The sequence below is a fragment of the Anthonomus grandis genome, chromosome 5 (genome assembly GCF_022605725.1).
Source record: "Anthonomus grandis grandis chromosome 5, icAntGran1.3, whole genome shotgun sequence".
NCBI classification, from domain to species: domain Eukaryota; kingdom Metazoa; phylum Arthropoda; class Insecta; order Coleoptera; family Curculionidae; genus Anthonomus; species Anthonomus grandis.
In genome coordinates this window covers 15181425-15208739 of record NC_065550.1, presented here as the reverse complement: position 1 = coordinate 15208739, position 27315 = coordinate 15181425, and the positions used below count along the sequence as shown (strand labels likewise).

The 27315-nt window shown below is 31.0% G+C and overlaps 2 protein-coding genes across 4 annotated transcripts; one reads left to right on the top strand and one right to left on the bottom strand.

The window, feature by feature from the left end:
• On the top strand, nt 1-14119 carry LOC126736014 (uncharacterized). 2 transcript variants are annotated; one of them, XR_007660587.1, is made up of 8 exons: nt 1-270; nt 8907-9134; nt 9193-9366; nt 9427-9561; nt 9613-9733; nt 9789-9864; nt 9918-10080; nt 13964-14119. XR_007660587.1 is itself a non-coding variant. In XM_050440196.1 (7 exons), the coding sequence occupies exons 1-7, from the start codon at nt 210-212 to the stop codon at nt 9921-9923; spliced, it is 801 nt and encodes a 266-aa protein (XP_050296153.1). In that variant the 5' UTR covers nt 1-209; the 3' UTR covers nt 9924-10118. The 2 variants fall into 2 exon arrangements, 1 of the variants encoding a protein (XP_050296153.1); XM_050440196.1 differs by lacking the exon at nt 13964-14119 and having other exon boundaries at nt 9918-10118.
• On the bottom strand, nt 14110-27315 carry LOC126736013 (STAM-binding protein-like). 2 transcript variants are annotated; one of them, XM_050440194.1, is made up of 8 exons: nt 27014-27312; nt 26696-26963; nt 18924-19132; nt 18670-18865; nt 18477-18614; nt 18307-18419; nt 18156-18258; nt 14110-18072 (listed from the first exon to the last, which is right to left on the bottom strand). In XM_050440194.1, the coding sequence occupies exons 1-8, from the start codon at nt 27127-27129 to the stop codon at nt 18013-18015; spliced, it is 1203 nt and encodes a 400-aa protein (XP_050296151.1). In that variant the 5' UTR covers nt 27130-27312; the 3' UTR covers nt 14110-18012. The 2 variants fall into 2 exon arrangements, with proteins under 2 accessions (XP_050296151.1, XP_050296152.1); XM_050440195.1 differs by lacking the exon at nt 14110-18072 and having other exon boundaries at nt 18330-18419; nt 27014-27315.

Genomic DNA, 27315 nt, shown 5'->3' with positions numbered 1-27315 from the left:
AATACCTAATGTGGCAAATACGTATCCTACCTGTCTCCGCATATGCAGCGCGCAAACAATATCGTATTTAATCGACCTTTATCTTAAACTCTGATCAAACATATTATTATATTTTATCATTTTATAACGTATGATTTTTTTGCCACTATAGTGATAATATGGTTGTTTTGAATCATACGTGAAGAGTGACAGTGACGTATAATCTAAAAATGAGGATTTTTGGGGTTGCGTTTAGTGTATTTTGTGTCCTTATAGTAGCAAACTGTGGAGGTAAGAAATATTTTTAAACGAAAAGATTTAAGTAAAACATGCGAAAACTGCTTTTTGTATCATTAACTACATATAGTCATTATCTTAATAATATAACTTAAATTACATCTTGCTGTTTTATTAAATCTTACGTGGTATACATGACTAGCGTTACTGGCGATGTGGTAACTATGGTGACAAAAGCAACAAAGAACAAAGAATGTATCTATCAAAGGCAATTCTTTTTGAAAAATTACTTTCTGAAAAAAGAAAGATTGTCGATGCAAAAAAGATTTATACAGGGTGTCTTTGCCTTCTTGGGCTTTTCACCACATACCGAGTTGCAAAAAACTCCCTCATACGGCCTGTAACTTTTTAAATAACTATAATACGAAAAAGTAACCTGAATGAAAATTGATCAGTGAATTATTCCTCGCATTTTTATCTGCAGGTCATTTCTGGTTTGGTTGGAAATCACTTTTTTAATAGAACACCCTGCATCTGATTGCATATTTGGAGTGGAGTCTACTACGGGCACGCAGTTTTATTACTGCCTAATACCAACCATTTAAGTTCAGATGTTTGACATTCACTTAAGTGATATCAATTTTGAGCTCATGATTGATTTTCTGCTGAAGATTTTTAATTTACCTACAATATGGCTCACCTTAAATAAAAACAACGGATTTATTATTTCTTCTTTTATTTTTCTTTTATTGCATTAAAAAAAAACAAAGAAAGGTCTCCATTGCAACCAAACCAGAAATGATAGAAAAAAATTATGCTTTATGCTTAGATGTTTACATTACACACATAATCAATTATTGTATAGAACAAAGTTATTTTCCTGATCACTGGAAATTATCAATAGGTAAGCCACTTCCGAAAGTAAAAAATCCAACTAACTATGGTGATCTGAGAATAATTAGTATATTGCCGGCTTTGTCAAAGGTTTTCGAAAGGATTCTGTATAATCAGTTGATTGAGTACTGCGGTGTGAATAAAATTATCCCGGAGACTCAGTGTGGCTTTAGAAAGGATTTGAGTACTGATGTTGCCCAAATTGGAGTTACTGACGACATAATAACGTCAATAGATAAAAAGTTGTCTACTGCTTTAATTCTGTTAGACTTTTCGAAAGCGTTTGACACGATCAATCACGAACTTTTATTGGCGAAACTGAAATTTTATGGACTTCTCGATGGTTCGGTAATGTTGATTAAATCATATCTTCATAACAGATTTCAAAAAATATTTTCAAATAATTCATTTTCCGAAGAAGCTAGAATTTTATCAGGCGTACCTCAAGGGTCAATCCTAGGACCATTATTATTCATAATCTACACCTCAGATATACTTACATCATTAAAGTACTGTAAACTGAGAGCTTTTGCCGATGATACCCAGGTTTATCTTCACGTCAATCATCAGGATTATGCATCTTCTTTAATAAACCATGACCTGAATTTACTTAACCAGCTTTCTTCTTGCCATAATCTAAAACTTAACCCTCTTAAATCAAATGTTATGATTTTTGGACCTAATAAAGATTTTCTTAAAAATAATTTAAATATCTTATTAAATGATGTTCCTCTTCCCAAGATGGATCGTGCAATAAATTTGGGCGTTGTCCTGGATACTGAGTTGAGGTTTCGTGAATATGTTAAATTGTTAATTCAGAAGTCATTTTTATCATTGAAAATTTTATATAATAGTCGTCAGGTTCTTAGTTTTCATTTGAGAAAAATGCTTTGTGAGTCTCTGGTCCTGTCCAACTTCAGCTACTGTGATTTTATTTATGGTCCTTGCTTAGACATTGCAGATAAAAATCGTATTCAGAAAGTTCAAAATGCTTGCTCACGGCTAATATTTGGATTACGAAAATACGATCACATTTCACACACATTTGAAGAGCTTAACTGGTTGAGGATGGACAGGCGCAGAGAGTTACAGTTAGGTAATTTTTTATTTAAAGTTTTATTAAACCCCTCCCTTCCCTCCACTTTACGGAATAAATTTGTTCCTCGTTTAAACGTTCACACAAGAGTGATCCGATTTCCGGAGAGGATGACACTTCCTCGTCATTCGACTGCAATGTTTCAACGTTCTTTTACGTACAATGCCATTAAACTCTACAATAACCTACCAACTGAATTGTCAACTTTAGATCAGAAGTCATTTAAATCAAAGTTTAAGAAATATATACAAAGTTAAAGAAAGACATTTAACCTTCAGCCCGTAATTTAGGCCTTTAATTATTTATTTTATTTTTGTCAATCTTTTATATTTAGCTATTTATTATTTATTTAAATTATATATATATATTGTTCTTTATTTGGGTATTTAATGAATTTAATAGAGTTTATGAGATAATAAAGTTTATGACCGTTGAGTAGGGTTCAGTAGAGTAGCTGTCTTAGCTAGACTGCGCCCTGCTTCTCGGGTACTTAATTATAGAATGTTATTATTGTCAACTACATCTGTAAATTTTGAATAAAAGACATTTATTATTATTATTATTATTATTAAATATTGGAAAAAATTTACTGAACAATTTTCATTAAGGCCACTTTTTCGTATAAAAGGCAATTAAAAAGTGTAAGGTATTGTATCAAGAAATTGATTAGTGAAATGCGTAAATAATGGTGATGACTTAGATAATTTTTAACAAGGAGCAATTAACACACTTTAATAGTTTAACCCATTACCTCCCCATTAGCCCCAATCCAACCCATTCATCTCCTATGCAGAATCTAAAACACTTTCATTTTTTTTATATGTAATATCTAGCACGCAAATGAAAATTAATATTACGCTGTTTAATCAAGAAAAAAGAATATAAATAAAATATAAGTAGAACACTTATATATCTTGTTTGTTTTTGCGATTTTTTCATTATATTTGTGATTTTTTTCGTAGATGTGACTTAACTTTCTGTTCATTTTTTTTTCTTAGTACTTTTAGATTTAATTTAATTCTGGTTTGCGGTTTTTGCGTGGACGCAGGGATTGGTCTACTGCTTGCCAATATAATATCTATTATATTTCTATAAATAATCTTTATTTACTCTAAATGTATACATTGTTTTAATATTCATTTGAGTAATTTCTTTCAAAATGAAATTCGCCTATTCTTCAAATACAAAAATTTATAGTAATTAAAGTAATTCTTAAGGAAACCCTAACCATAGGCTTTTTATATAGGATTTCAGATAGAGTCCTATCTGAAATTACATGCCAATTAACTAAAAGTAGAGAGAAAATAAAAAAGTAACACTATTATACAAACCTATACACGATATAGACAACGAATTCAAAATTTGCATCTTAGCCAACTACAAAAATTCAATACAACTCATTATTACACCTAACTGAAAACAAAGTAATTCAAACATTTCTATGATATATAATTTTAAATAATCAAGGAAGAAAAGAAGATTTGTAAAAGTTGAAATATCCCTAATAGTTATTTGATAGAGAGTTAGTAAGTTATGTATGCGGCGCAGCGACTTCTCTCAGAAATTTAAATAGATAAAGGGTGTATGAGAATGTATTTTATGACGTAAGAAACGTAATTTTGTTTCATTTTGAGCCAATTATTTTTCAAAAATGAAATAATGACTTGGTACCTTGTCTTCAGATACGCCGAATAACACATACAAGAAATCTGTAATCTTGAATTCTGTGCTTATCCTCTCGAAGAGAACATCGCAATAGTCCAAAAATAACAATATTGTCGATTCGGTTAGTTTTTGCTTAGTGTTTATGTCTAATACAAATTTAAACCTTTGGGTTATAATAGGTGTCCATAACATAAACGTGAGACTTAGTTATATGAGTTCCGAATGTCAAATTTGGATCAAAGGTAAGTCCAAGATTTTTACACTCGGTCTTAAAAGGAACAGGAGTACCATCCAGAAACAACCTTTTAGTAGCAATACTATTATTTGCTTTCGGAGCTCATAAGCAGAGCAATTGTTTTTCCTGGATTTAACAATAACCCATAATAGTGCTAAAGGATGGAGACTTCAGAATGGTCGACATAAAGATGATAAGAAATTAAAAGATTTCCACGCATGTCAGTGTGAACAATGGTAACTTTGGAGTTTTGGATACCAACGCTACACCATCGATATCTATCCTAACCTGCTTCTCCGGACCAGTTAAGTATGGCTCAAACCATCTGACTGCATTTTGAAAAAATTCCATAAAATTTTGGGTTGGGTTGGGTCTAGTAAAACTGCGATTACTAAAGTCAAATGCCTTCGAGTAGTCATCTAAAAGATAATCAGATGGATGATTATACAAGAAACGGAAGAGCTATTAATTGTGCGCACAAGTTCATCGGTGAAATCTGGAAAAGCTGATACCATAGTACCGCTTAATTAACAAAATATTTAGCGAATCAATATGGAGCAGTCGTTTATCTATGATTTTCTTTATCACTTTGCAAACAACATTAAAAATGCTTTTAACTCTTAGCTCAGTAAGTTCCTTTATATTGGGGTTTTTGGGATAGGGTTTACAACAGCTTGTTTCCAATGATCGGAATGTAGATGTCAGAAGCGATGTATTAATAATATTAGTTAGCCCCTTACTATAGAAAGTCACATCTGTTACATTTCCAAAGATATCTCATCCGTTCCGCAACCATTTCCGACATAAATAAGAGTCTCCACACTATTTGATTACAAAATTTGGTTTTAGTCATTTAGCGGTTAATTTGTACTCTCTTAGTATTATTTAACACATTATTAATTATATTTAATCATTTTAAACATAGACTACAACAAAAATAAAATCGACGCGTCAAAGTTAAAAAAAAAATAATGAAAATTGTCCACAGGCTAGTGTTTCCTGCTTCTTGCGGTACCCGATGTATATATACATATATGTTGTATATATACAGGATTCTGATATATAATAAACATTTAAGAGACGTACAGAATTACAAATTTTATTTATATAAAAATGTTATATGAAGTTAAACTACAGAACAAATGACATGGAATGTCAAACATAGAAGAGGCCAGCGGCATACATCAGGAAATAATTTTTATATAAAGTACAATTACGTCGATTGGCAAAAAAAAATTACAAAATTGTTAGCGGTCAATATCATTGAGTTCATGAAAAAATTTAATTTTATATGGGTGCCATTTATTATATTTTGTGTTTCGTGGAGCTTCTATTACATCGGAAAGTTTTTGGTATTTTCAATATTTCGTTTTTTTAAAACATCAATTTTAGTTAAGCCTTTCATAGCATCTTTAAATCCAATATTTGTTTCAAGTAGTTACCTAAATCAAATTGAGATTATAAAAAAAAAATCTAATTTAATATATTTAAAGTTAGAAGCAATATTCATTCTATGATAGATTGCTTAACAGTAGCCCTCCATATTACCACAATGAACTATAAAAACTACTAAAAATCTTCTACAAAAATATATATCACACAGTTTTGATACATGACAGTACAGTTTAATAGGATGGTTCAGAAAAAAATGATTTTATTCGTCTTTCGGTGGGCTATATCACGTCTCCCTAACGTCGGCGAGTTGTTCGCGGTTTTCAGTTAGTTTAAATATTTGTTTGTTTAATACTAAGTGTTACGGTTCACGAATATTAGCTTTAACATCTCCAATTTCTCTACGGTCCCTATTTTTACCTTTCATTACAAGCTGAAGGATTTTGCTCGGTCTTCTCTAAACACATGATATCTTTAGTATCTTGAGAATTTTAAACAATTCACGAACGACATTAATTCTATTTAGTTCGCTTTAGCTTCAATAAAGCCTGCATAGCCGTCCAGAGTATCTGGAGCATTTTGCTATATTTAACCCCACCTTAAACGATTCCAAAGAACTGATCCTATTAGCTTTTCGAGTTCAGTTCTGCTTAGTATCTTTGACATAACTTTAGGTCATAGGATTTTAGTGGCAGAAAGTTGTGCGAGCATACTTCTTACTCTTTTGCACTGATGTATCCGAATATAGAGTACTCTTTATTGTTTTTTTTTTTGTTATCTGTAGACATAAGCATTGACTTGGGATTGACGGTTATAATACACACATTTTGTATTAGTGATATTCATTTTTAGACCTATTTCCTAGTCTGTCATAGTTACACAATCCAGTAATGAATGTCCTAAATATTATTGCATACGATGGCCGTGCAGTTAGGCTAGCTAATCAGTTCACCACTGATCTTAACACGTTTTTCCTCTTGCAAAGCCTATTTGAAAATTATATAGAAGCATAGATGTTGAGAATAATAACAGGAATAAAGTCCATTTTTGTCTGATGCCAATAGTTTTTTGCGCTTCATTGACTATAATATTAGTAATGGTTTTCCTATTACGCAGCCTTAGAATTCTTCTATCTTGATACATCTGCCTGAAATTTTTTCTTATTTTCAATGAAATAAAATTTATTTATGCCATGCTTATTCCTATAGTGAGTGATATTTTCCACTTATAATCATCAAATAATAATTAGTAAATCGATAGGTACTAATGGAATTCAAAGTTAAGTAGTAAATAACATAGAATTAACGTAAATTAAAAAGCAATGGACACCAAAACATTGTCGGCAAGGTAAATGAATTAAAATGATAAACTTGTATAATTATAAGGAAATAATAAATAGTTATTATATTATTTCATTGCAACCATGGTTATTTAAAAACGGAACGTGACACTTTTAAGTATTTATTATTATAGATCAGTCATGACGATGGATTTTTTAGTAAAACAATAAAAAATTAAATGAAATATAAACTCAATATTTAAAGCCAGAAAATTGTAACTATAAAAATGTAAATAATAGACATTTAAACGTTGTAAAGCTTTATTTAATTTAACTAGTGTTGTATATTGTATTACCATAACCATAATGATCAGACGATAATACATTTGTTTGGCATAACATTTAGTAGGCATTGTATGTATAAAAGTTGTTTGTAAATATTATGTCAACACTGAATGATGTTATTTTTGGCTTATTTTAAATTAAAGTTCATATGGATTTGTATCCTAAATTACCTTATTTTAAAGATAAATACTGTTAAGTTTTGTTTGTTGTATCTCTTTATTTTTCTTAAAAATTTAGAATGATGTCGATGTTTGAATTCAAATTTGTGTCTGTGAGGTTCTTGACATGCTAAATTTAAATTGTATCTAAGTGGCGCTACTTACATGAAGCGTCACCTTATTTTAAGGTTATCATTTTTGTAAAAAAGTTGGTATACATATTTTAGTAAGAAAATGGATTTATGTATCATGTTTATATAAAAGGTATATAAACATGATATAGTTAAAAAGCTTGAAGTTTTTGAGATAATTTTATTTGCAAAAATCGATGTATGCAAATAATTTCCACAAGTAAAAATTGATTTTTTCGAAAAAATTAATGTTCAAAATAACAATACATTCTAATAGAATTATCGTAGATCGTGATCTGCAAGCCATAAAATAATCTGTGTTTTTAAAATAACATAAGAAAACATTTAAGCCAAGAAATACGTATCGAATGTTGCACCCTGTGTATACTGTAAGTAGTGCTTTTCCCGTTCGTTAGGTGTGAATTAAAACAATCGAAAATGGTAAACTAATTCATTGGCACACTTCACGACGAAAACACACTCGCTCACGACTACTAGAGATATTTATTTTTACTATATTTATTTACAACTATTTCAATCTTGCGCCAATATCTCGAACTCTACTTTACTGAACTGACCACTAACTACTATCGGCGATGCAGCTCTTTATATACTCGGTAAAATGCTGTTCAGGAAGATTCCCGCCAACCTTAGAGACGTCGTGCAGTGTACCACTTGTGTCATTCAGGAAAATCACCTGGCTTCTCTGTGTGTACAATATCATTACAATATTCCCGAAAAATCTAATATCTTAAACATCGTTAAAAACTTTTAAACACATTAAAAGCTTTTACTATACCTATATATACTATATTTCTGTACTAAATTGTGAATACCCCTTCCAATGTGAAGCACTATTCAACTCAAATGAACTGGGTATTGCAAAACATAACAAAAAGTTTAGGCGGAGTTGATTGTCGCCAACTTCACAAGACTTAAATATAAAAAAATTAAAATTCATAAGATAGACAATTGAAAATGATCAGGGTAAACGCATTTATAAAGTAAGAATAGAACGGGGTCTTTTATCGTAAGAAAATATTTTTATTATACATCTCACGTACCATAGGTCATCAATTCCTATCCAAGCAGATAAAACTCCGTTAATAAATTACTATCAAAATAACATATCGGTACAATTAGCTTTAAATGGTTTAATTTGACTGAGGGACAAATAACGCTCATTAATGATAAGTCGTGTTGAACCTAACCAATCAAGCTTGTCCAATACTGCAAAAATAAGAGAAAAGCCATTCTCGAAATTTTAATGTTCTGCCATAGGGATTAAATAAATGTGTCGGCCATGTTAGCTGAGTCCTAATTTTAATGACTTATGAGGTAACGAAAGGCAAACTTTCGATTCGTGTATTATGAATACTCAATTTCTTGGTAAAACTTAACAATTATAACTTGATCATTACCAAAGTTTTTCCTTTACTAAGTCGAAATCATAAAGCAAACTATTATATTGCAACTTTAGATATATATATTTCAGAGCCCAGTCCCCACCATATAGACCAACGAATCTTAGAGAACCAAGACGGACTTAACTACACCTTAACAGAAAATGATAATTTTACTTATAACACGAATAACTTGATAACTGTTGAACCTGCCATCAATTCAAGCGTAATTGTTACCAGCACGCCATCCACTGATGAAGACGTTAGTACCGATGTAACTCGTATGCATGTAAATATTACAGCCCTCCTTAGAAACAAAGGTAATGTAGAAAAAAATGTGTGAAGTAAATTTCAATTTTTAAAAATGATTTTTTACAGATAATCCTGTAAATGTCATTCCTAAAAATCTTAATCAAAATATCTCCTTGTTGATGAATATTACAAATAATGAAACCACCGCGAATAGCGCACTGGCGGTTGATCCTAAAGCTATTGATACTGAAGTTAATGATCTCCTAAATCATAATTCACAAGAATCCCCAGAAAACCAAGGTAAATAAAAATATAATTTTCTTTATATGTTTAAATTAACTTTCTTTAATTTTTATTTAGGTCCTTTATATGAAAAGCAACAGCACCCAGTAGAATCCTTAGAACCTGTGCATTTCTCTGACAACATTGACACAGAAACAGAGCTAATAGAAGATGGAGAAAATACTGAAGATGAGTTGAGGAAGATAAAAAATTGTTAGTTAATAATGCAGCGGTCATTAAACATGAACTAATTGTTATTTTTAGATAAAATTGACGCTGAAGACAGATTGCCAGCGGTGCCTTTAGCTGTCATTTTGGTCTCCATATTTGTGACATTATCAGTGTTGAGCTATGCAGGGTTATTGTTATGGAGAAAATACTTAGAGTAAGAAATAATTTCTTAAGCATTAAGGTTTTAATAAAATAAAATTAATATATAGGGACAGATATGGTAGCAGAACGTTGTTAGTTGACGCCGAAGAATTTGCTGATTCAGGTGACTTAAAGCATTTTACTGTAAGTACTAATTGAATAGAAGTTTTTTTTTTAATTTAACAACTTTCTTGCAGATTTAAATGATAACTAGAGTTATAACCCTTATTATCTTATGGCGGTTATTGTATTAATAATGAAATGTGTATAATGTATTTTCATTAGAATTGCTTTAATTTTATACATAAGAAATATAAAATAATGAGTGTAAAATGGTAATTAAATAATGCTGCAATGAATGTCAGAGTCGATAGAATAAACTACGTTTTCGTAAAGTATCTTTTCTGAAAATGGTTTTAATCTGCTCCAATGTATGAACACGCCAATATTTGCAACTTTGCAAATGATTTCAATCTAAATGTGCTACCGTAAAACGGGGTTACTTTGCACCATTTTTTTTTAGTTTTATTTTATTAGTTAGGATGTAACGTCACTCGAAAGAAGATCTGAACTTTTTATTATAAATATCAATTGAGCAGGTGGTAATATAGCTCTGATTATAGCTATTTGTTACGTATATTGCCTAATCAAGAGAACAACCTAGTTTTATTAGTGGTGCAAAGTATACCCCAAAAAAGTCACTTTGCACCACTCAATATTTTATTAATATTTGGCTACTAAATGCTTGCTGGTGCATAGAAAACCCTTATTATTTCAAACTTTGCACCAATTAAATGCCAAAAAATGTCCGTGGGCCAAGTTTTGTGAATTTAAATCTACCTAACTACATATATTTATGAAACAAGCATAAAAGTAAAGAAAATTGCTACAATTTAAATGAACAAACTTTATTATAACATTATAATAGTAAAAATACAACGTTTGAAACTAATCCCACCACAATTTGTCGCATTCTGGGACAATGTACAATCCTCGTTTGGACATTTTCTTGGGAGGGCTAATGGCGCCAATTACGTTGTCCCACGAATACCATATTTCGTCACGTCTTTCTGGCTATTTCCAAAACTTTATCGATCTGGCCATAGCATTGATCATCGCTCCATCGTTTTCTATTGCTGTTATCACTCCAGGATAAACATGATCTTCATAGGAAAATAAAACGTACTCGAAAATACCTACGTTCCAAGAGAACCTGAGACGAGTTTTTCATTAAATTCTTTTTCTTCTTCCATCTCATTTATTTCATCATCTGATGAATCCCTGCCTAGTGGAAAGTGGTCGTCCAAAACAATGTCCTCCTCTGAATCATCTACGATTTCTGGTTCAACAGCTTGAAGAGGTGTGGATGTAGATGCTCCAGTTAGATCTGTTAAACTAATTTCAGAATGGGCAATACTGTATCCTGCTGAAACCGTTATTTTCTTCTTCCTACGTAGCTTAAACTGTGTGGCTTCCTGTCTTTTATCGTCTAAATACCAAAGTAATCGAAATATCTGAACAAAATTATGAGGAGGTTTTCGATATCCGACGAACTTGATTTATTTGTGTCGTTAGCAGTTGTCATATTAGATTGCTTAGTTGTTGTTAACCGCTCCAAGAGCGGTGTTACATCGTAAGGGACGGTACCGCATTTCCTAAATCCCGACTTTAATATCTCAGCGCTATTCTTTTGAATTTTTTCCATTAATGATCGTAAAGGCATTGGAAAATGCTGTTTCTCAAGTACATTTGATCTACTCCCTACATGAGTTTCCTATTGAGATAAAATGTCCCTCCAGGCTCTTTTCATGGGGGCAAATAATGCGACATCTAGCGGTTGGGTAACGTGGGTGCTGTTCGGAGGGAAACAGACAAAATCAATGTCGTGTCTTCCACATAAATCGAGGACTTCATCATTAATATGAGAAGACAAATTGTTTTCTAAAACGACCTTCTTTCCCTTTTTTTTAAGCCTGGGCAATAGGAGAGTGCTGAACCAATTTGCAAAGGTCTGTGATTAGAACCAACCAGATGCAGTATTTGCATAACGCGTACTAGAGGGACCATTCTCAGTCCAGGTGTCCCACAAATGCTTGGATTTGTACACCACATAAGGAGGTAGAAGCTCACCAGCTGCATTTCCACAAATCATAAGAGAAATGCTACTCTTTGAAGAATTACAAATTCGTTCGGGATACTTAACACCACGTTTAGTTAATATCTTTTTTTGACCGGGGTCATCGGTTAAGTTCGTCTCGTCATAATTAAAAATAGCATGCGACTCTACACCAGTTAATGTTTGTTTTAGATTTTCTATGTGTTCAGTTAGTTTGCATTGAGTGCTGCTCTACTTCTTTTTATTTTCGAGGCTATCCTTGCAGTAAGGTCCTTATGACGAGTTAAAGATGATTTGACCCAATACCCCCGATACCTGGAGTATTATCACTAAAACGAGTTATTTTTTTTTCCTTTGCGATTTAAATAGCTCTTGATTATTTGTCGCAATTCCATTCCAGTAACAGGAAAACCAGAATCACTAAGGCTATGAATGCATTGTACGAAACATCTTTCCTCTTCATAAGAGAATATTGATGGGTATCCAGGTTTTCTAGCGTGTGTTATTTTTAATTTGTAAAAAATAGTTCTCCTTGGAATGTTAAAGGATTCAGCGGCAACTCTTGTGCTCATGCCATCTTGTATTGCTGACAAACATGCCTTCAAATCTTCTTCTGAGTAGTCTGCATATCTGCGAGATACCAGTTTCCTTTTATAACGTCTGGGCATTTTCTGAAAACCATTTACCTATTTAACTTTTACTCTTGCAAATGAAAATAGTTTGGACGTGACAAGTAGGGGATACTTTGCACCACTTGAGCGGTGCAAAGTATACCCAATTCCACGTGATAAGTGCACATGTAAACAATGTTTGTTTTTTATTGCCATCCTTGTTTAAACCCGTTATTTTAACAACTACAAATCGCAATCGGTTATAGTATAAGCCTTTAGACGTGTACTTACCAATTTTTGTACTCTGGGACTTTCTGCACAGTATGATTTTGCAAAGCCAGAAAATCATAGAATTTCTAGGTTAATATTCGGACGGTTGCTGATAAACAACTGGCGACCAGTAGAGATGTTGAAAAAGTAACTATTCGTTACAGGAGTACTCGTTACTCATTGATACCCGAAGTAACGAATACCGAATTCAAAAACATATGATTACTACCTAATACCTATACTCTATACTATTTATACAGCATCAAGCGCAGACCACCGTACGTATGTATGCACGTTTTAAAGTTTTTTCATCAGAACATAATTTCAATTTGGCCAAAGAACACTTGGAAACAGAAGTAGCTCGGATGATAGGTGCAGAACGCCGGGATTTACCACGTGAAACTGAGCATCTGCTAGAAGAAGCAGATTCCGAAACGGAACGACAGAAAAATTTTATTTGGGCAGATTTTGATAAAATTGCAACTCCGCGAAAAGAAATTGATGCAAAAACAGCAGCTATTTTAGAATGTCACTCTTATATAGCTGAGGATCTTTTCAACAGAAAAGAAAATCCATTAGACTGGTGGAAAGCTAAAACGGCAATATATCCTCATCTTTGTAAATTAGCAAAAAAATACTTATGCATAGCAACATCAGTCCCATCTGAAAGGTCATTTTCCACCGCAGGACAGATATTGTCAGAAAGGAGAAACAGGCTAAAAGGTGAAAACGTGGAAATGATCATTTTTTTACATAATAACTAACATTTATAAGTTTTATTTTTCGAAATGTTACGTTTTGTTGTTTTTTTATAATAATAAATATTTTTTAAAACAATATATTTTAATTAATAGGTAAATACCAAATCAGCATTTTTATTCTTAATTAAATTTTAATTTTTTTTTATACTTATTATTATTTTTTGTGCATGATTATTGTCAATCGATACCGATAGCGGTATTTTACATGCAAATACCAATAAAAGTAACACAATCAGTACAGTAATCATAGTAATCAAAGTAACGAATACTTTAAATGACTTTATTGCGATGTTGCCTATGTGTTCTAGAGGTAATAGAAATATCTGAACAAAATTATGAGGATTACAGAAAATATAATTTTACATGTTCGGTGCAAAGTTTCCCTGCTCAGTGCAAAGTAACCCCGTTTTACGGTACTGTTAATTTGGTTAGAACTTATGGTTGGATCATTGATTATTGAAATTAGTTTGCATTTTAGTATGAAGTAATAATGTGAAAACATTATTATTAAAATTAAGCTACTGGCAACACATTTCTCTCGATATATTACCTAAATCCTCAATGTTATGTATCTACCTGTGATAGAGAAAAAATTTAAAAGTATGTAATTATTTAAAAATAAAACACAGTATTAATAAATATCCCAGTGGTTTTATTTATCAAAAAATTAAGCTAGAAATCACAGATTTATTAAAGCAAATAAAACCAATAGACAGGATGATACACAGACCAGTGGGATCTGGATGATTAAATCATCTAGATATCTACTAAACAAAATTTTAAAAAAATGGCTTAAAATCTTGTGTAGTAACCTTACAAATACAGGTTCTCTGGGAGCTACCTAAATCCATTATAAAAAAATGAAAAACTTCTATGGTCGCTTATTTTAAAATTAACGCCATATTTTTTTTGTATTTTTTACATCTGTCGTTTAAATTAAATTTAATTGTTGACCTATTTTGATAAAAGTATTATGGGTGTAAGTATAATATCAAGCTTTCCAGTTTATTTAGGAAAAGTGACGTTTTGAATATTTTTAACATCTATAGAATGAAGATTATTAGACTTACACTGAATTCACTTTGAAATTCCTATATTAGTTATTAAAAAGGTGTCGGTTTCATGACGCCAGTAGTTATAGAGTACAAAAATTCAAAAAAAATTGATTTGCGAATATAAAAAGCTTATTAATAATCTGTTTAATTCTGTCATTAATAAAGAGATTAAAGCTGAAATTCAACAATTTTTGACGATTTAACAATTTTTAAGATCTATCCTAACTACGAGTAGATAAAAATATTAGAGAGAACTTGCAAAACCCAAATGAAAGCGAAGATTTAGAAGAGGTAGATTAAAAATTTATTATTCAATATATATATTATATATTATTATTTATATATTTTTAAATTAACCCTCTTTATCTATTTCCAAGATCCCAATGGTACAAGTCAAAATAGCCTGTAATAAAACAATTTTGTCATTATTAAGAGGAACATTTTCTAAATTACTGTTTACATAATTGGGATAATTTCATATTACCAAGAAAATTTTTACTTCTCCTACTTCTACTCGTTTTAAATGATTTCGTTTAAAAATACGAAATCATTTAAAACATCTTATGGATAAGAGACTATTTAAGCTAAATCAAGTTTGCAAAAATTATCTTTAAAGAATTAAACTCGGATTATTTTACTTTTAATTTAAGTATTAACTTCGGAAACAGAACAAAGAGAATATTTTTTGGTAAAATAACAAGTTATCTTAGACTAGATGCGAAATCGTCCGATCTACAATCTAAAACATAAGCCAGTCAGTGGTTGTATATAATATGTAACCTCTAGTCTTATGTTCAAAAAGTTCTAATTTCACCCTTTATATCGATAGTTTTAAGTACCATGATATTAAATAGTATTGGTACCAATTTATTTTAAAATTTCATTAAGACATTTCGAAAATGATCTGGGATGATTTTAACCAGGTATTGATATAATAATCAGACTTTAAAAGACATAAATAGTAGCTCAACTCTTATGGCTTTTCCATTTGATAATTCGAAGAAACCCTAAACAGTATAAGCAAGAAAATATTTAAATTAAACAATTTGAAATAATAAATTGAGAAACAAAAATATAGATCTCGATAAGAATAACATTTTTCATTAATTTTTTCAAACACCTTAATTCTTCATGAATTCAACGAAAGCACTCTGTAGACTAGTGTGATCTTGACATTTTTTAGAATAAATGCCAAAGTGTGTGAAAATATAGGGCTCTATGCGTAGATTTCCCGTACACTAAGTGGCCCAACATTAGCTCCGGTTTTCTATCAGGATATCCAAGAAAAAAATACTGTTTTGCTCTACTTCAATTGTTATTGATTCAACTAATTTATTATTAAACCGGATCTTGGAGTAAATAGAATTCAAATATAATCCTGAAGATAATTCCGTCCATGTAATAAAATGACAAAAATATCTTCAACCTACTGTTGCTAGATTTTTGGCATGAAGTTAATAAATTGAAATTTAACGATGGATGTCGTTTAAAGCATTCCAAAAAGATTATGCGTTCTAACAGAAGAACCTATATCAATATCAGGAATTAGAAGTTTGTAGTGACTCCACGTCAAACGTAATATGATAATTTTATGGTTTTCAGTTGTTGGACCAAATGAGATGAATTAAGATCAAAACTATCGGTTTGCAACGGAATATGAGGACTGAATATGAGCGGTGCTGACGATTAGCGAGGCATGAATATATCATCAACAAATTCAGGTGCCTGTGTTTTTTATGAAAACTATTTGAATAATTTATTTATAAAGCATTCCAAAGAACATAGTTGATGTTTTTTGTCTATTACGAAATAATAATATATAAACGTACGTGATTTGGTACAGAAAGAACACAAGTGCGGGTACGCCTGGCTTTTATTCTTGTTATGTTTCATTTAAAGTAGGAATAATCCAACTAACATTACATCTTAAAAGTAAGAAAATAGCACGAAATACCTAATTAAATGAAACACTCAATTTTGTACTTTTCTATTAATAAAGTTAACTTGTCTTTATTGTAGAAACAACCCATGTGACGTTTTCCAAAACAAATTTAACTTAAATGAAAGGCAGACGTTTTTTTTCATTTCTTTCTCTATAATACTAAATAAATCCATCGAAACTACATATTAAGATCAGCTTTTAACAAACACAGCATCACAGCAAAATGAGGTTATTTTTTTACCTCCTGAAAACAAAACTTCTAAAAATATCGTATGGAATGTTTCGGAAATAACAAACGATTCATTGGTAGTCCGTTTACCTTGTATGGTATTATTATACGTTTCGTTCGTTCCTATTAAATTGTGTTCATAATATATTAACATTTTTTAGTAACCCAAAAACACGACTATTATTTGTAATAAGCTGTATAACTCTGTTATCAACACTAACAATAATTATCAGTGTCAATTATTGACAAAGATCTAATGTTTATATTAGGTGTCGGTCGGGTCATGGGAAGGTATTTGGAGAATATCAGAACATACTAAGAATAACGTTAATGCATACAAACGTATCACTTTATTTTATCTTGCTGTTTTGATTGTATTTTAACAAGTTCTCTGAAAAATACCTGGATTATTGTAGTAAGAGGTATACTTTTTTGTTTTACTTTAAGGTCTTTTTGTAATTTTATTTGGTTTTGTTTATATTATTTTTTAGGTCTGATGATGCTCTTAGAAGCGAAACACGTGTCACCACTCTAACAAATTAAAGAATTTTTTGAGACTGATACTTGGGGCTGTTCTCCTTTGATTCATTTCGTATTACCCGAATTTGCATTCTGCCACGCAGGCGCCGGAAAAACTCTTTTTATGAATGCTCATTAGAATTTTAGCAGATGATTTTTATGCTTGTGCTATATACTAATTTATTGTAATGGTTAGTGGGATTTCCAAATATCAGCCGCCCTAAAAGAATTTGGTATCATCCCCTACCCAAATATATTGGTCTCAAGAACCAATTCTAAGGTTAGTCGAAGTTTCGCACCTAGTTATAAAAAACGTTACAGATCCTAGAGAAACAACTTAAGGTCGGACATGTGCACTATTAGGTTCAAAAGAACATAAGGAAAATATATTTTTTAACATAAGATTCCTTAATAATAACAAAATTCTTTGATCAAAATTACATTATAAAATATCAGTACTTTCAATTAAATGTAACAGGCACGTACAAGTTATACATATATTATTCGAGCGTGCAAACAAAAATAAAAAAAGCTTTCAATTTCTAAATGCAATCATAACATAGGCGTAGTAAAAATTAAAAAAATAACTTGTAAATTCATAAATACTTTGGCTTAGACAATATCGCAGAGATATCTCTGCATCATAAAAAGGCAGATTAGGCAACGTTCAGTAAGTCACTCGAACCTAATGTAAGAACATTGAAAATATCTTTTATATTCCAATATACCTATAATAATTTTAAAATTCTTCGAAACACCCTGCTTAAAATATTTCATTTTCTGACATAACTATTTACGTAAATCTAGGACCTCCAAAGGTGTATTTTCTATTTTTATATGATCAGCATTCTGAAAAAGTCAAAATAACAATTAAAAATTCCCTCTATTGGTGTTTTTATTAAGTTATGCAATCATCTTTAAATGTAGCTTACCTTAAACAAAGCTGGTTCTGAAGGATGAGGGTGGAATCCACTCTTTCTACAATTGGCTATATACTGCAATCCATAGTTTGGGGTAAGTGTAAAGAATCCAATGCTAAAAATATATGTGATTATAGGATCATGAATTACAAAAAATATTCACCTCTTATATTTTGGACAACATACAATTGCAATGGCTTCAGGCATAAGTAATTGGTACGGACATTGAGTATGCAAATCCACACTGGACAAAAATGCTGTTTGTGTAGGATGAGTCTAAAAAACCATAAATATAGTCATTTTCGTAATAATTTAAAGTATTTTTAAGCATACGTGAATCCATCCAATAGTAATTAAATTATGCTGATCTTGATAATCAAAGATTTCCTCCTCATTTGTAGTGGTACACGAATCTGGAGTACCATTTTGCTTTGGCAATATCATATGAGTGATTATTAGCTGGTTCTTTTCCTACAAGTAAATAAAACCGTTCTCACAGTTGTGTGTTTTAGATCTTAAAACTTACTAATTTTCCAGCTAGTATCCCACAAGTCTCAATATTCTGATTTGTGTTTTTCTGGGCCAAAGTTTCAAACATCGTCATCACTTTGGATGGCACCAAAACGTTCCTTAAAGTATCCGCATCATACTTTTCATCAAATCCTGATCCTGATGGTTTCTTGCTTCTATCAAATGCTGGTAAAGATGGTAAGAAATTTTCACTAAAAATGGGGGTTTGCAAATTGTTAGATTAAGGACTATTTAACAGATTTTATTTACTCATCATATGATGGTGGAAATTCTGGCGCAGATGGTGTTAGTGTAACTGATGATCCAGTTAAATTAGGATCTGGATAGCTAATACCATCAATTGAACCAGGAATTTGTGCTGTCACAAATTCTGGTTTTGGAGGTACGGGTTTTTGCGCCTCTTTTTTCTCTTCGTCTGATTTTCTTTTCCTCTGTTCTGCTTCTTTGGCTAGTTGTGTCTAAGTATATTATGTAAGGTTGAGTCAAATTACAACTATTGAAGTGACATTCTTCATTTGCATTTACAGTTTTAAGGAGTATACACGACGGAAATTAGGGAAATATTTTATTACAGCAGCTTAAAATAAAATTAATTCTAAACCATATTTGTTTTTATTCTTAATTTAAATAAATAAATTAAACTGGTTCAACAACAAAATAATATGTTTAATTAAGATTCCGTGATATCTTTTAGGATGTCATGGAATGATATCAGATATCATGGCTTTTACCTACCATACAGAATTCTTAAAAATCTTATACGATCCGTTTATAGAATAATTTACTATGAATAAATAAAGGACTGATATTCATCATCCTGATCCGATCAGAAGAAAATTATAGGCTTAAATTTAGGATAGAAGAAATAAAAGGATATTAAATTAATAGTTATGAATAATGAGCAACACTAATAGACTTATATTTTTAACTATTATTACTTTATATATTTGTAACCACCCTAATATTTTTAAAATTGGGAATTGAGTGCTACAAATATGTAGTAACATTGCTACAACACAATATCACATTCTCATAATTTATTTATACCGGGTGGTGCGTCGCCGAGCGGAACATAGGAACCCATGTAAATTTTAAGGGGGTCAATTATTGGCTTCCCTGTACATTTTATAGAAAAAATGTAAGATAACTTTTTGAAGAGACCAATCTAGCAAACCCTGTTTACAAAGTTTCAAACAATTTTAATAAACGAATCTTGAATTATTTAATTAAAAATTAGTAATTGCAAAATTAGCAAATTTTCGGTTCAGGTAAAACCAAACAGGCACCAGTAAAATGAATATTGTCACGACCTGAGGAAAGGTGTCAATAAATCAGTGACAGTCGATATTTGGAAAGAAATATGAATTATTCAATCGACGAAAAAATGGCCATAATTAAGTGGCATTATGCGGGAAACAGTTTTAGAGCAGTATCTGAAATGTTTTCAGTTTATTTCCCCACCAAGCCCATTCGGTCCATTTCAACTATTAAACGTATTATCAATAAGTTCGAGTCCCAAGATACCGTAATAATTAATTGTAATTGTTTAACTCAGGATATCGAAAATAGAGCCGAAGAAAGAGAGAACAGAGATTATAATATTCTACTGAGTGTGGAGGAAAACAAGATGGTTAGTACGAGGGTTCTTAAGCAAGAGGTAAATAAACATCATACAACGGTATTGCACACTTTAAAAAAACACAGATATTATTCGTATAGGTTCGAAAAACATCAAGAGCTACAGGAAGGAGACGAAGAGCGAAGAATGGCATTTTGTTTTGAAATGATGGAAAGAGCAAATAATGATAGGAATTTTTTAAGAAATATTTGTTTTACCGATGAATGTACGTTTACTCTCAACAATGAACCAAATGTTCAGAATTGCCGGTATTGGAGCCAAGAAAATGAACATCGCTTTGTTCATACTCGGACACAGTATCCCCAAAAAACAAATGTATTCGTGGGAATTATCGGACACCATATCATTGGACCCTTTTTTATGAACTATAACCTAACAGCTGAAACCTATTTGGACTTATTTCAAAATCAAATTGGACCCGCCTTGGAAGAGGTTGTTCAGGAAGATCAAATGATCTGGTACCAAATGGATGGTTGCCCGGCCCATAATGCCCGTATGGTTAGAGAGTGCTTGGAAAATGCTTTTAACGGCAATATTATTGGTCCATGGTACCGGATACTTTGGCCAGCCAGGTCACTTGATCTTTCACCGAATGACTTCTTTTTGTGGGGTCATGTAAAAAGTGTCATTTATAAAAGTGTAAAATTTGAGAATCTAAACCAGTTACAAAACGCTTCGTTAGAATGTAATAAACTTTCCCAATATCAACTTAGTATCATTAGAAATAAATTTTATGATCGGTTAGGATATTGTTTAGCTGTTAATGGGGGGTTGTTTGAACATTTGATTAATTGATGTTTTTATGTAATTCTTTATTATTTAAAAAAAAGTTATTGTATTTTATTTTATTTTTCCACACTTAGTAAAATATTAAGAGTTCTGTTCTCTCTTTTTTCGGAGTTCGAGTTAAACATTTACAATTATTTATTGCAATGTCTTTGGACGCGACGTTTATTTACTAACAATAGGTTTAATGGTTGAAATGGACCACACAGGCTTGATGGGAAAATAAATTAAAAATATTTCAGATACTGCTATTGGTTTAATTAAATTCTAAGTATGATAAAATAATTTTTTTAATAATCGATAATAATAATTGTTATTGGTTTAACATCGTTATATTAAATAAAAGTTTAGATAAAAAAGTAATGTTAACGTGTCTTACTTTGAATGTATGGTTGTGAGATTGATAAAACTAAAAAAAAGCATTAGTTGTATTCGGCTGTACGTCAGATTTGACAAAGCCTTTTAACAAATTGTTTGCTAGTGGCTGGTGTCTGGTTTTACCTGAACCGAAAATTTGGTAATTTTGCAATTACATTTAATTGAATAATTCAAGATTCGCTTATTAAAATAAAATACATTTTTTGAAACTTTGCAAGAGTGTTTGCCAGATTGGTCTCTTCAAAAGGTAATCTTTTTTTTTCATACATTTTAACATTTTTTCTATAAAATGTACAGGGAAGCCAATAATTGACCCCCTTAAAATTTACATGGGATTTCCTATGTTCCGCTTGGCCACGCACCACCAGAGCCATTACGTAAAATGATTAAACCATAAAGCAAATACCTGAATATGTTTGGATTAAGTTTAATCTTATTAATTTAGGTGTGTTTGTTATTTTTATTAAACAACCAAAATATAATATATGAATAGTTTTTAGCTGCTATGAATATTTTCCTAAACAACTTATACTACATAGGTTATATGCGTCTTTTAGGGCGGTTTTCTGAAAACTTTAATGATGGATTAGAGAAAAAACAAGTTTGGTAACATGGATATATGGGGAACTGCAAGTAAAACATTTTAATTGTTTTCGCATGTCCAAAAGTAAATGTAAATTTCGTGAATTCAAATGAAGCCTTTATATTAAAATGGACTCAGGAACACACTTTTTATTTTTAAAGCTAGATTATCAAACTATAACCTCACTCGCCTTAAGTGTCTTTCTTGAATTGTTTCCAAGATGAAAAACAAAACTTAAAAAAAAAACAAAACAAAAATGTCATAAAGCTCTGCTTTTAAAGACCCATGGAATAATTTGGAACATTTTCTTTAATTTACCTGATGTGGACCAATAATTTTAGAAGAACACTGATAGTCACAGCAATCAAGTACATAGAATGTAAATAAATTTAAATTGGTAGTATTTATAATAAGATAATCTAGATCGGGAACCTAAAAAAAAGAACTTCTAAAAACTAACCCTAATATGTGAAAGACTACTAGACTAAATGTAAGTAGAACTCTAAATAAACGTAACTAATTAAGCTAAGAAGACGTAAATATGTGTTATGTTTAATATCCTAAGCCTAAGACCCGGACTTTAATATTTAGTTGTCAGAAGCAATCATGGTCTCCTTGACAGAACTTATCATGGTAAAAAATCTTTTAAACATTATTTTTTACTTAAAATTTAATATCTGGAAAACCATTTGACTAGGTACATTATACAGGGTGCGTTAGCAAGGCGTACCGCTAAAATAGCGCCTAAACTATACCGAATGGAAAAAAGCTTATGTGACATGGGGACAACAAGAGCTTTACACTATCCCTCATTTTTTAAATTTCATTACGGCGTTGCCACATAATTCATATTTTTAAGATATTTTTAGTGTTTTAAGGTGTTTATTAAAATTCTTATAGCAACCGCTGTGTTCAATCTAGATAACCGAAATTTTTAATGTAGTTAGTTTACGGTATCGGCTTTATCTTTTAGTGAAAGAAGTTTTATTCATACAGTGTTATTTATTGTCTACATGTCCTACATCTAACTCGCTTTTTTTTATACTTTATTTAAAAAACGATGCCAATAAAATCGCCTATATTAACTTTGTATGTATTTATACTAACAATTATGTATTAAAAGTAACTAATACAAGTTTAAACTAAAATTAAATTATAACTACACTACAAACTATCCTCAATATGGCCTCCTAAGTTTCGTGCGTAAGCATTAATTCTTTTTAAAAATGAATCACTCACTTTTTCTAACATATTAGGTGTTATTGTTCGGATAACCTCTCTAATTTTAAAATGCACTTTTTTACTTGTGATTGGAGCCACTTAGTACACTTTCTCCTCTATATATCCGTAAAAGAAGAAATCCATCTTAGTCAAATCCTGGGACCTGGGTGGCCATTGCACTAGTGCACCCCTACCTATCCATGTATTTAGAAACCGATCATCTAAATAAGTCAGACTGTAATGAGCTGGAGCTCCATCTTGCTAAAACCAAATCCTGTCCTGAACATAATGTGCAGGCAACGTTTCCAATATTTCATTTAGTCCATTTTGTAAAAATTCCAGGTACATTTTACCTGTGAGATGTCCATGAAAAAAATGCGGTCCAATGACATAATTCCCAATAATCCCTGCCCGAACATTAATAGACCATCTGTGTTGGTGGTGAGTTTCACGTGTAAAGAAAGGATTGCTGGTATCATAATCATGAAAGTTGTGCCTGTTAACGCTGCCATTATTATGAAAAGTTGCCTCATCCGAAAAAAGTATCAAATTAAAAAAACCAGGTTGCTGCATCATATTTTGTGCCTATTGACAAAAAGTAAGTCGTCTTTCATAATCTTGCGGCTGTAATTCATGTAACAGTTGAATATGGTAAGGATGAAAATGTTTACTTCGAAACATCCGTGTAATGGAAGTTGCACTAATACCACCGGTAATTCTCTAGCGAGTTGTCTTCTTATCTTCTGTTGTACTTCTTTGGGCATCTTCAACTACACTTAAAGGTACCATCATTTTATTTTATTCGCTTGTAGCTTTAATGTAATCTTTCTTTAAGTTTCTCAAATACTTGTAGTTGAGGGTGCCTTCTTTCAGAGTAATGTTGCGCATAAATTCTGGATGCCAAAAGTGTATTTTTATTCAGTAGCCCCTAAAGCATATATCATTTCGACAAGTTCTTCCCGTGGATAATTCATAATTTGCAAGTAATTCAATAATTTAAATCTTTAAAACTGATTTCAGCTCTAATGCGAAATATTTTTATTAACGATATTCAAAAAAAAACAGTAAACGAAATTTTGCCGATAGTCTGTCAACAATACACACAAATTTTTCTAAGCAATCTTGATAGATTTTTTAAAAATATGTATGTAAAATATCTCAAAAAAGCGAGTTAGGTGTAGGACTTACTTTACAAGAAATGTAGACAATAAATAAGCAAACTTCATGAAAGAGAAAAATATAGTAGACTGTTCCATTTAAAAAAATCGAGTTATTGCATATTTTATTTGAGTACACTCTGTATGAAGAAAACTTTAGACTTTTACTGAAAGATAAAGCTAATACTGTAAACTAATTTCATTAAAAATTTCGTTTATCTATATTGAACATGTTGCTATAAGAATTTTAATAAACCCCTGAAAACACTAAAAATATCCTAAAAAATTAAATTACGTGGCAATGCCATAATGAAATTTAAAAAATGAGGTATCAATGTAAATCTCTTGTTCTCCCCAAAAGCATAACGCCATTAAATACAGGGTGTTCCATTTGAAAAAACTACATATTTTTCCGTAACTTATTTTTTACGCTCCCTGTATATGTAAAATAATTTTTAGCTTGTAGATTTTTGTCAACCTTTTAACCATGTCACATAATTTTTCTTCTACTCGGTATAGTTTAGGCGCTATTTTAGACGTACGCCTTGCTGAAGCACCCTGTATATAAATTAGTTTCAAATTTTCATGTGAAATATAATAATATTTAGGGTGTTCCATTTAAACTTGACATCTACTTTTGGTATAACCGGACATCTCAAAAGTATAGAACTATTTCACCTGGACAAATTTTCATTATTTTCCTGTTATCCTAAATTGAACAAATGCTGTTCCCTAAGGACCACTATCTGTAAGCTTTTAAAGAACTATACAGGAATGTGTTTTTGAAATATTTTTCTCAAATTTTAAACATCACTTTAAGAGACCATCTTGACTAACTTTGCATAGCCTGACTTAATCAGCATTATACAGGGTCTTCAAAACACATTCCTATACCTAAGTAGTCGCGTTTTAGAAATTAAAAAAAAAAGTTTATTTTGCCTTTTAAATTGATATTCAAGTAAAATTTTTAATTTATGAAGAGCCACTAAATATTATTATTTAGTCAAATTTTTAGAAATGTAAGTAGTTTTTTGGAAAATCAGCTATTACAAGATTTTCGTACTCAGTTTCAACTTAACGCCTTACTGTGGAGACAGTTTAACAAAAGAACTATACATGTTCGATGATAGATGGTTTAGGTATATGGGACCATAGGATTTGATGGCGGGATCACCATATCTGATACCCCTTGATTTTTATTTGTAATATAAAGGAAAGGGCGTATGCAACACCAGTAAATATTCAAGAAGAAGTACGTCAGTGAGTATTACCTGTTTTGAAGAGCTAGATGAAAGCAAAGTTATAAAAGCGACGAATGTATACTATAAAGTGCCAGTAAACGATTTTATAAATGTTTAGATAATAATGGTAGTCATAATAGCACTTTTTTTGTTACTTTTATATATGTATAACTAACAAAGTATTTTGTAGTATAAATAAGCTTTCTATATCCATTGGTTGTAAATCTAGATACAATGATATATTTTCTACATGTTCTTGCTATTATTTGAGCACATAACATTGTCCATGGAAAATAAATAATCCCATCAAAACTCCATTTGAGTAGTTAATAATTGAGTAGTATTTAATTTTCGATGACCGACCCTGTAAAATGTTGATTAAATTGGGCTATGTGAAGTTAATCAATATGGTCTTTTAAAGTGATGTTTAAAATTTGAGCTTTTTAGGAACTTAAATAGATGAGAAATAAACAATTAGTTATCCCTTGGTTTTTAACAAAAAACACAAAATTATTTTCTTTCTCAAAAACAGCTAGAGATATAAAAGAAAAAATAAGAAAAATAGATATAAAATGAGGAAAATGGAAATGAGGAAAAAAGACTCAAAAAAAAAGCAGGGAATCAAAATATCTGAAAATATATAAGATGTTCCATTTAAAAAATCAAAAGTGATGGCATTTTTCTATATAAGCAGAAGCTCTGCAGTGTTGAAAATAATATTTTAAACCAATAGAGCATTGTCTGTTACCATGGCTACTAAATTTTCAGAAAAAAAGCTACATTCCATCTTCCATATACGGCTAATGTACCATTGGTCATCAATCACCCTGTATCTAAGTCAGTAATATCAGTTATTAAATTTCTATTGAGGGGTAAATAAAAAGTTAATAAAATGTCCATACTAATATACAAGGTTTCTAGCACCACAAATTATTAACTGGTAGAAACATGTAAATAGATAGAAGTTATTCAAAATCAGTATCAAAAGAGCTCACAAATCTTATAATAATACTTACTAATTTCTTTACATAATTATCATAGTCTTGCTTGTAGATGTCCAGCAGCCTTTGTTTTAATTTTTCAGCCTTTGGTAAGATTTCTCGCAGCTTGGCCTGGTTAGCTGCTTTCATAGTAGATGGAACAGTGCTAAAATCTGGATGTTTCCTAATTTTTTCTAAGAAAAGTGTCATAAATTTCAGATATAAACAATAAGCTTTCTCTAGATTTCCCTCATCATAATACACATTAGCCATCCGAACCATTTCCAATCCAGAACGGTAATACCTGTAAATAAAATTGTTATTGAGAAAAATGATGTTTAATAAGCACATTACCTTGTTGGGGGTACATGAGGATCTACTTCAATCAAATTGCTAAAATCAATTAATTGCTTCAATCTTTCTTGAGGTTCAATACTTTCTAAAAAGGCTGCTATCTTGTTTTTAGCCATTTTTTTTGTTTTTTTTTGGGAGTGTTACAGATCTATTATCCCGCCTTGCATTTCATGTATTTTATAGCTTTATTACCCTTTCATACAAAATGTTTATGAATCATCCTGCTCAATTAGGAAAATTTTCTGATAATGTAAAATGTTATTTGTTTTGATTCTCTTCCTGACATGCAATCAGCTGCTTAC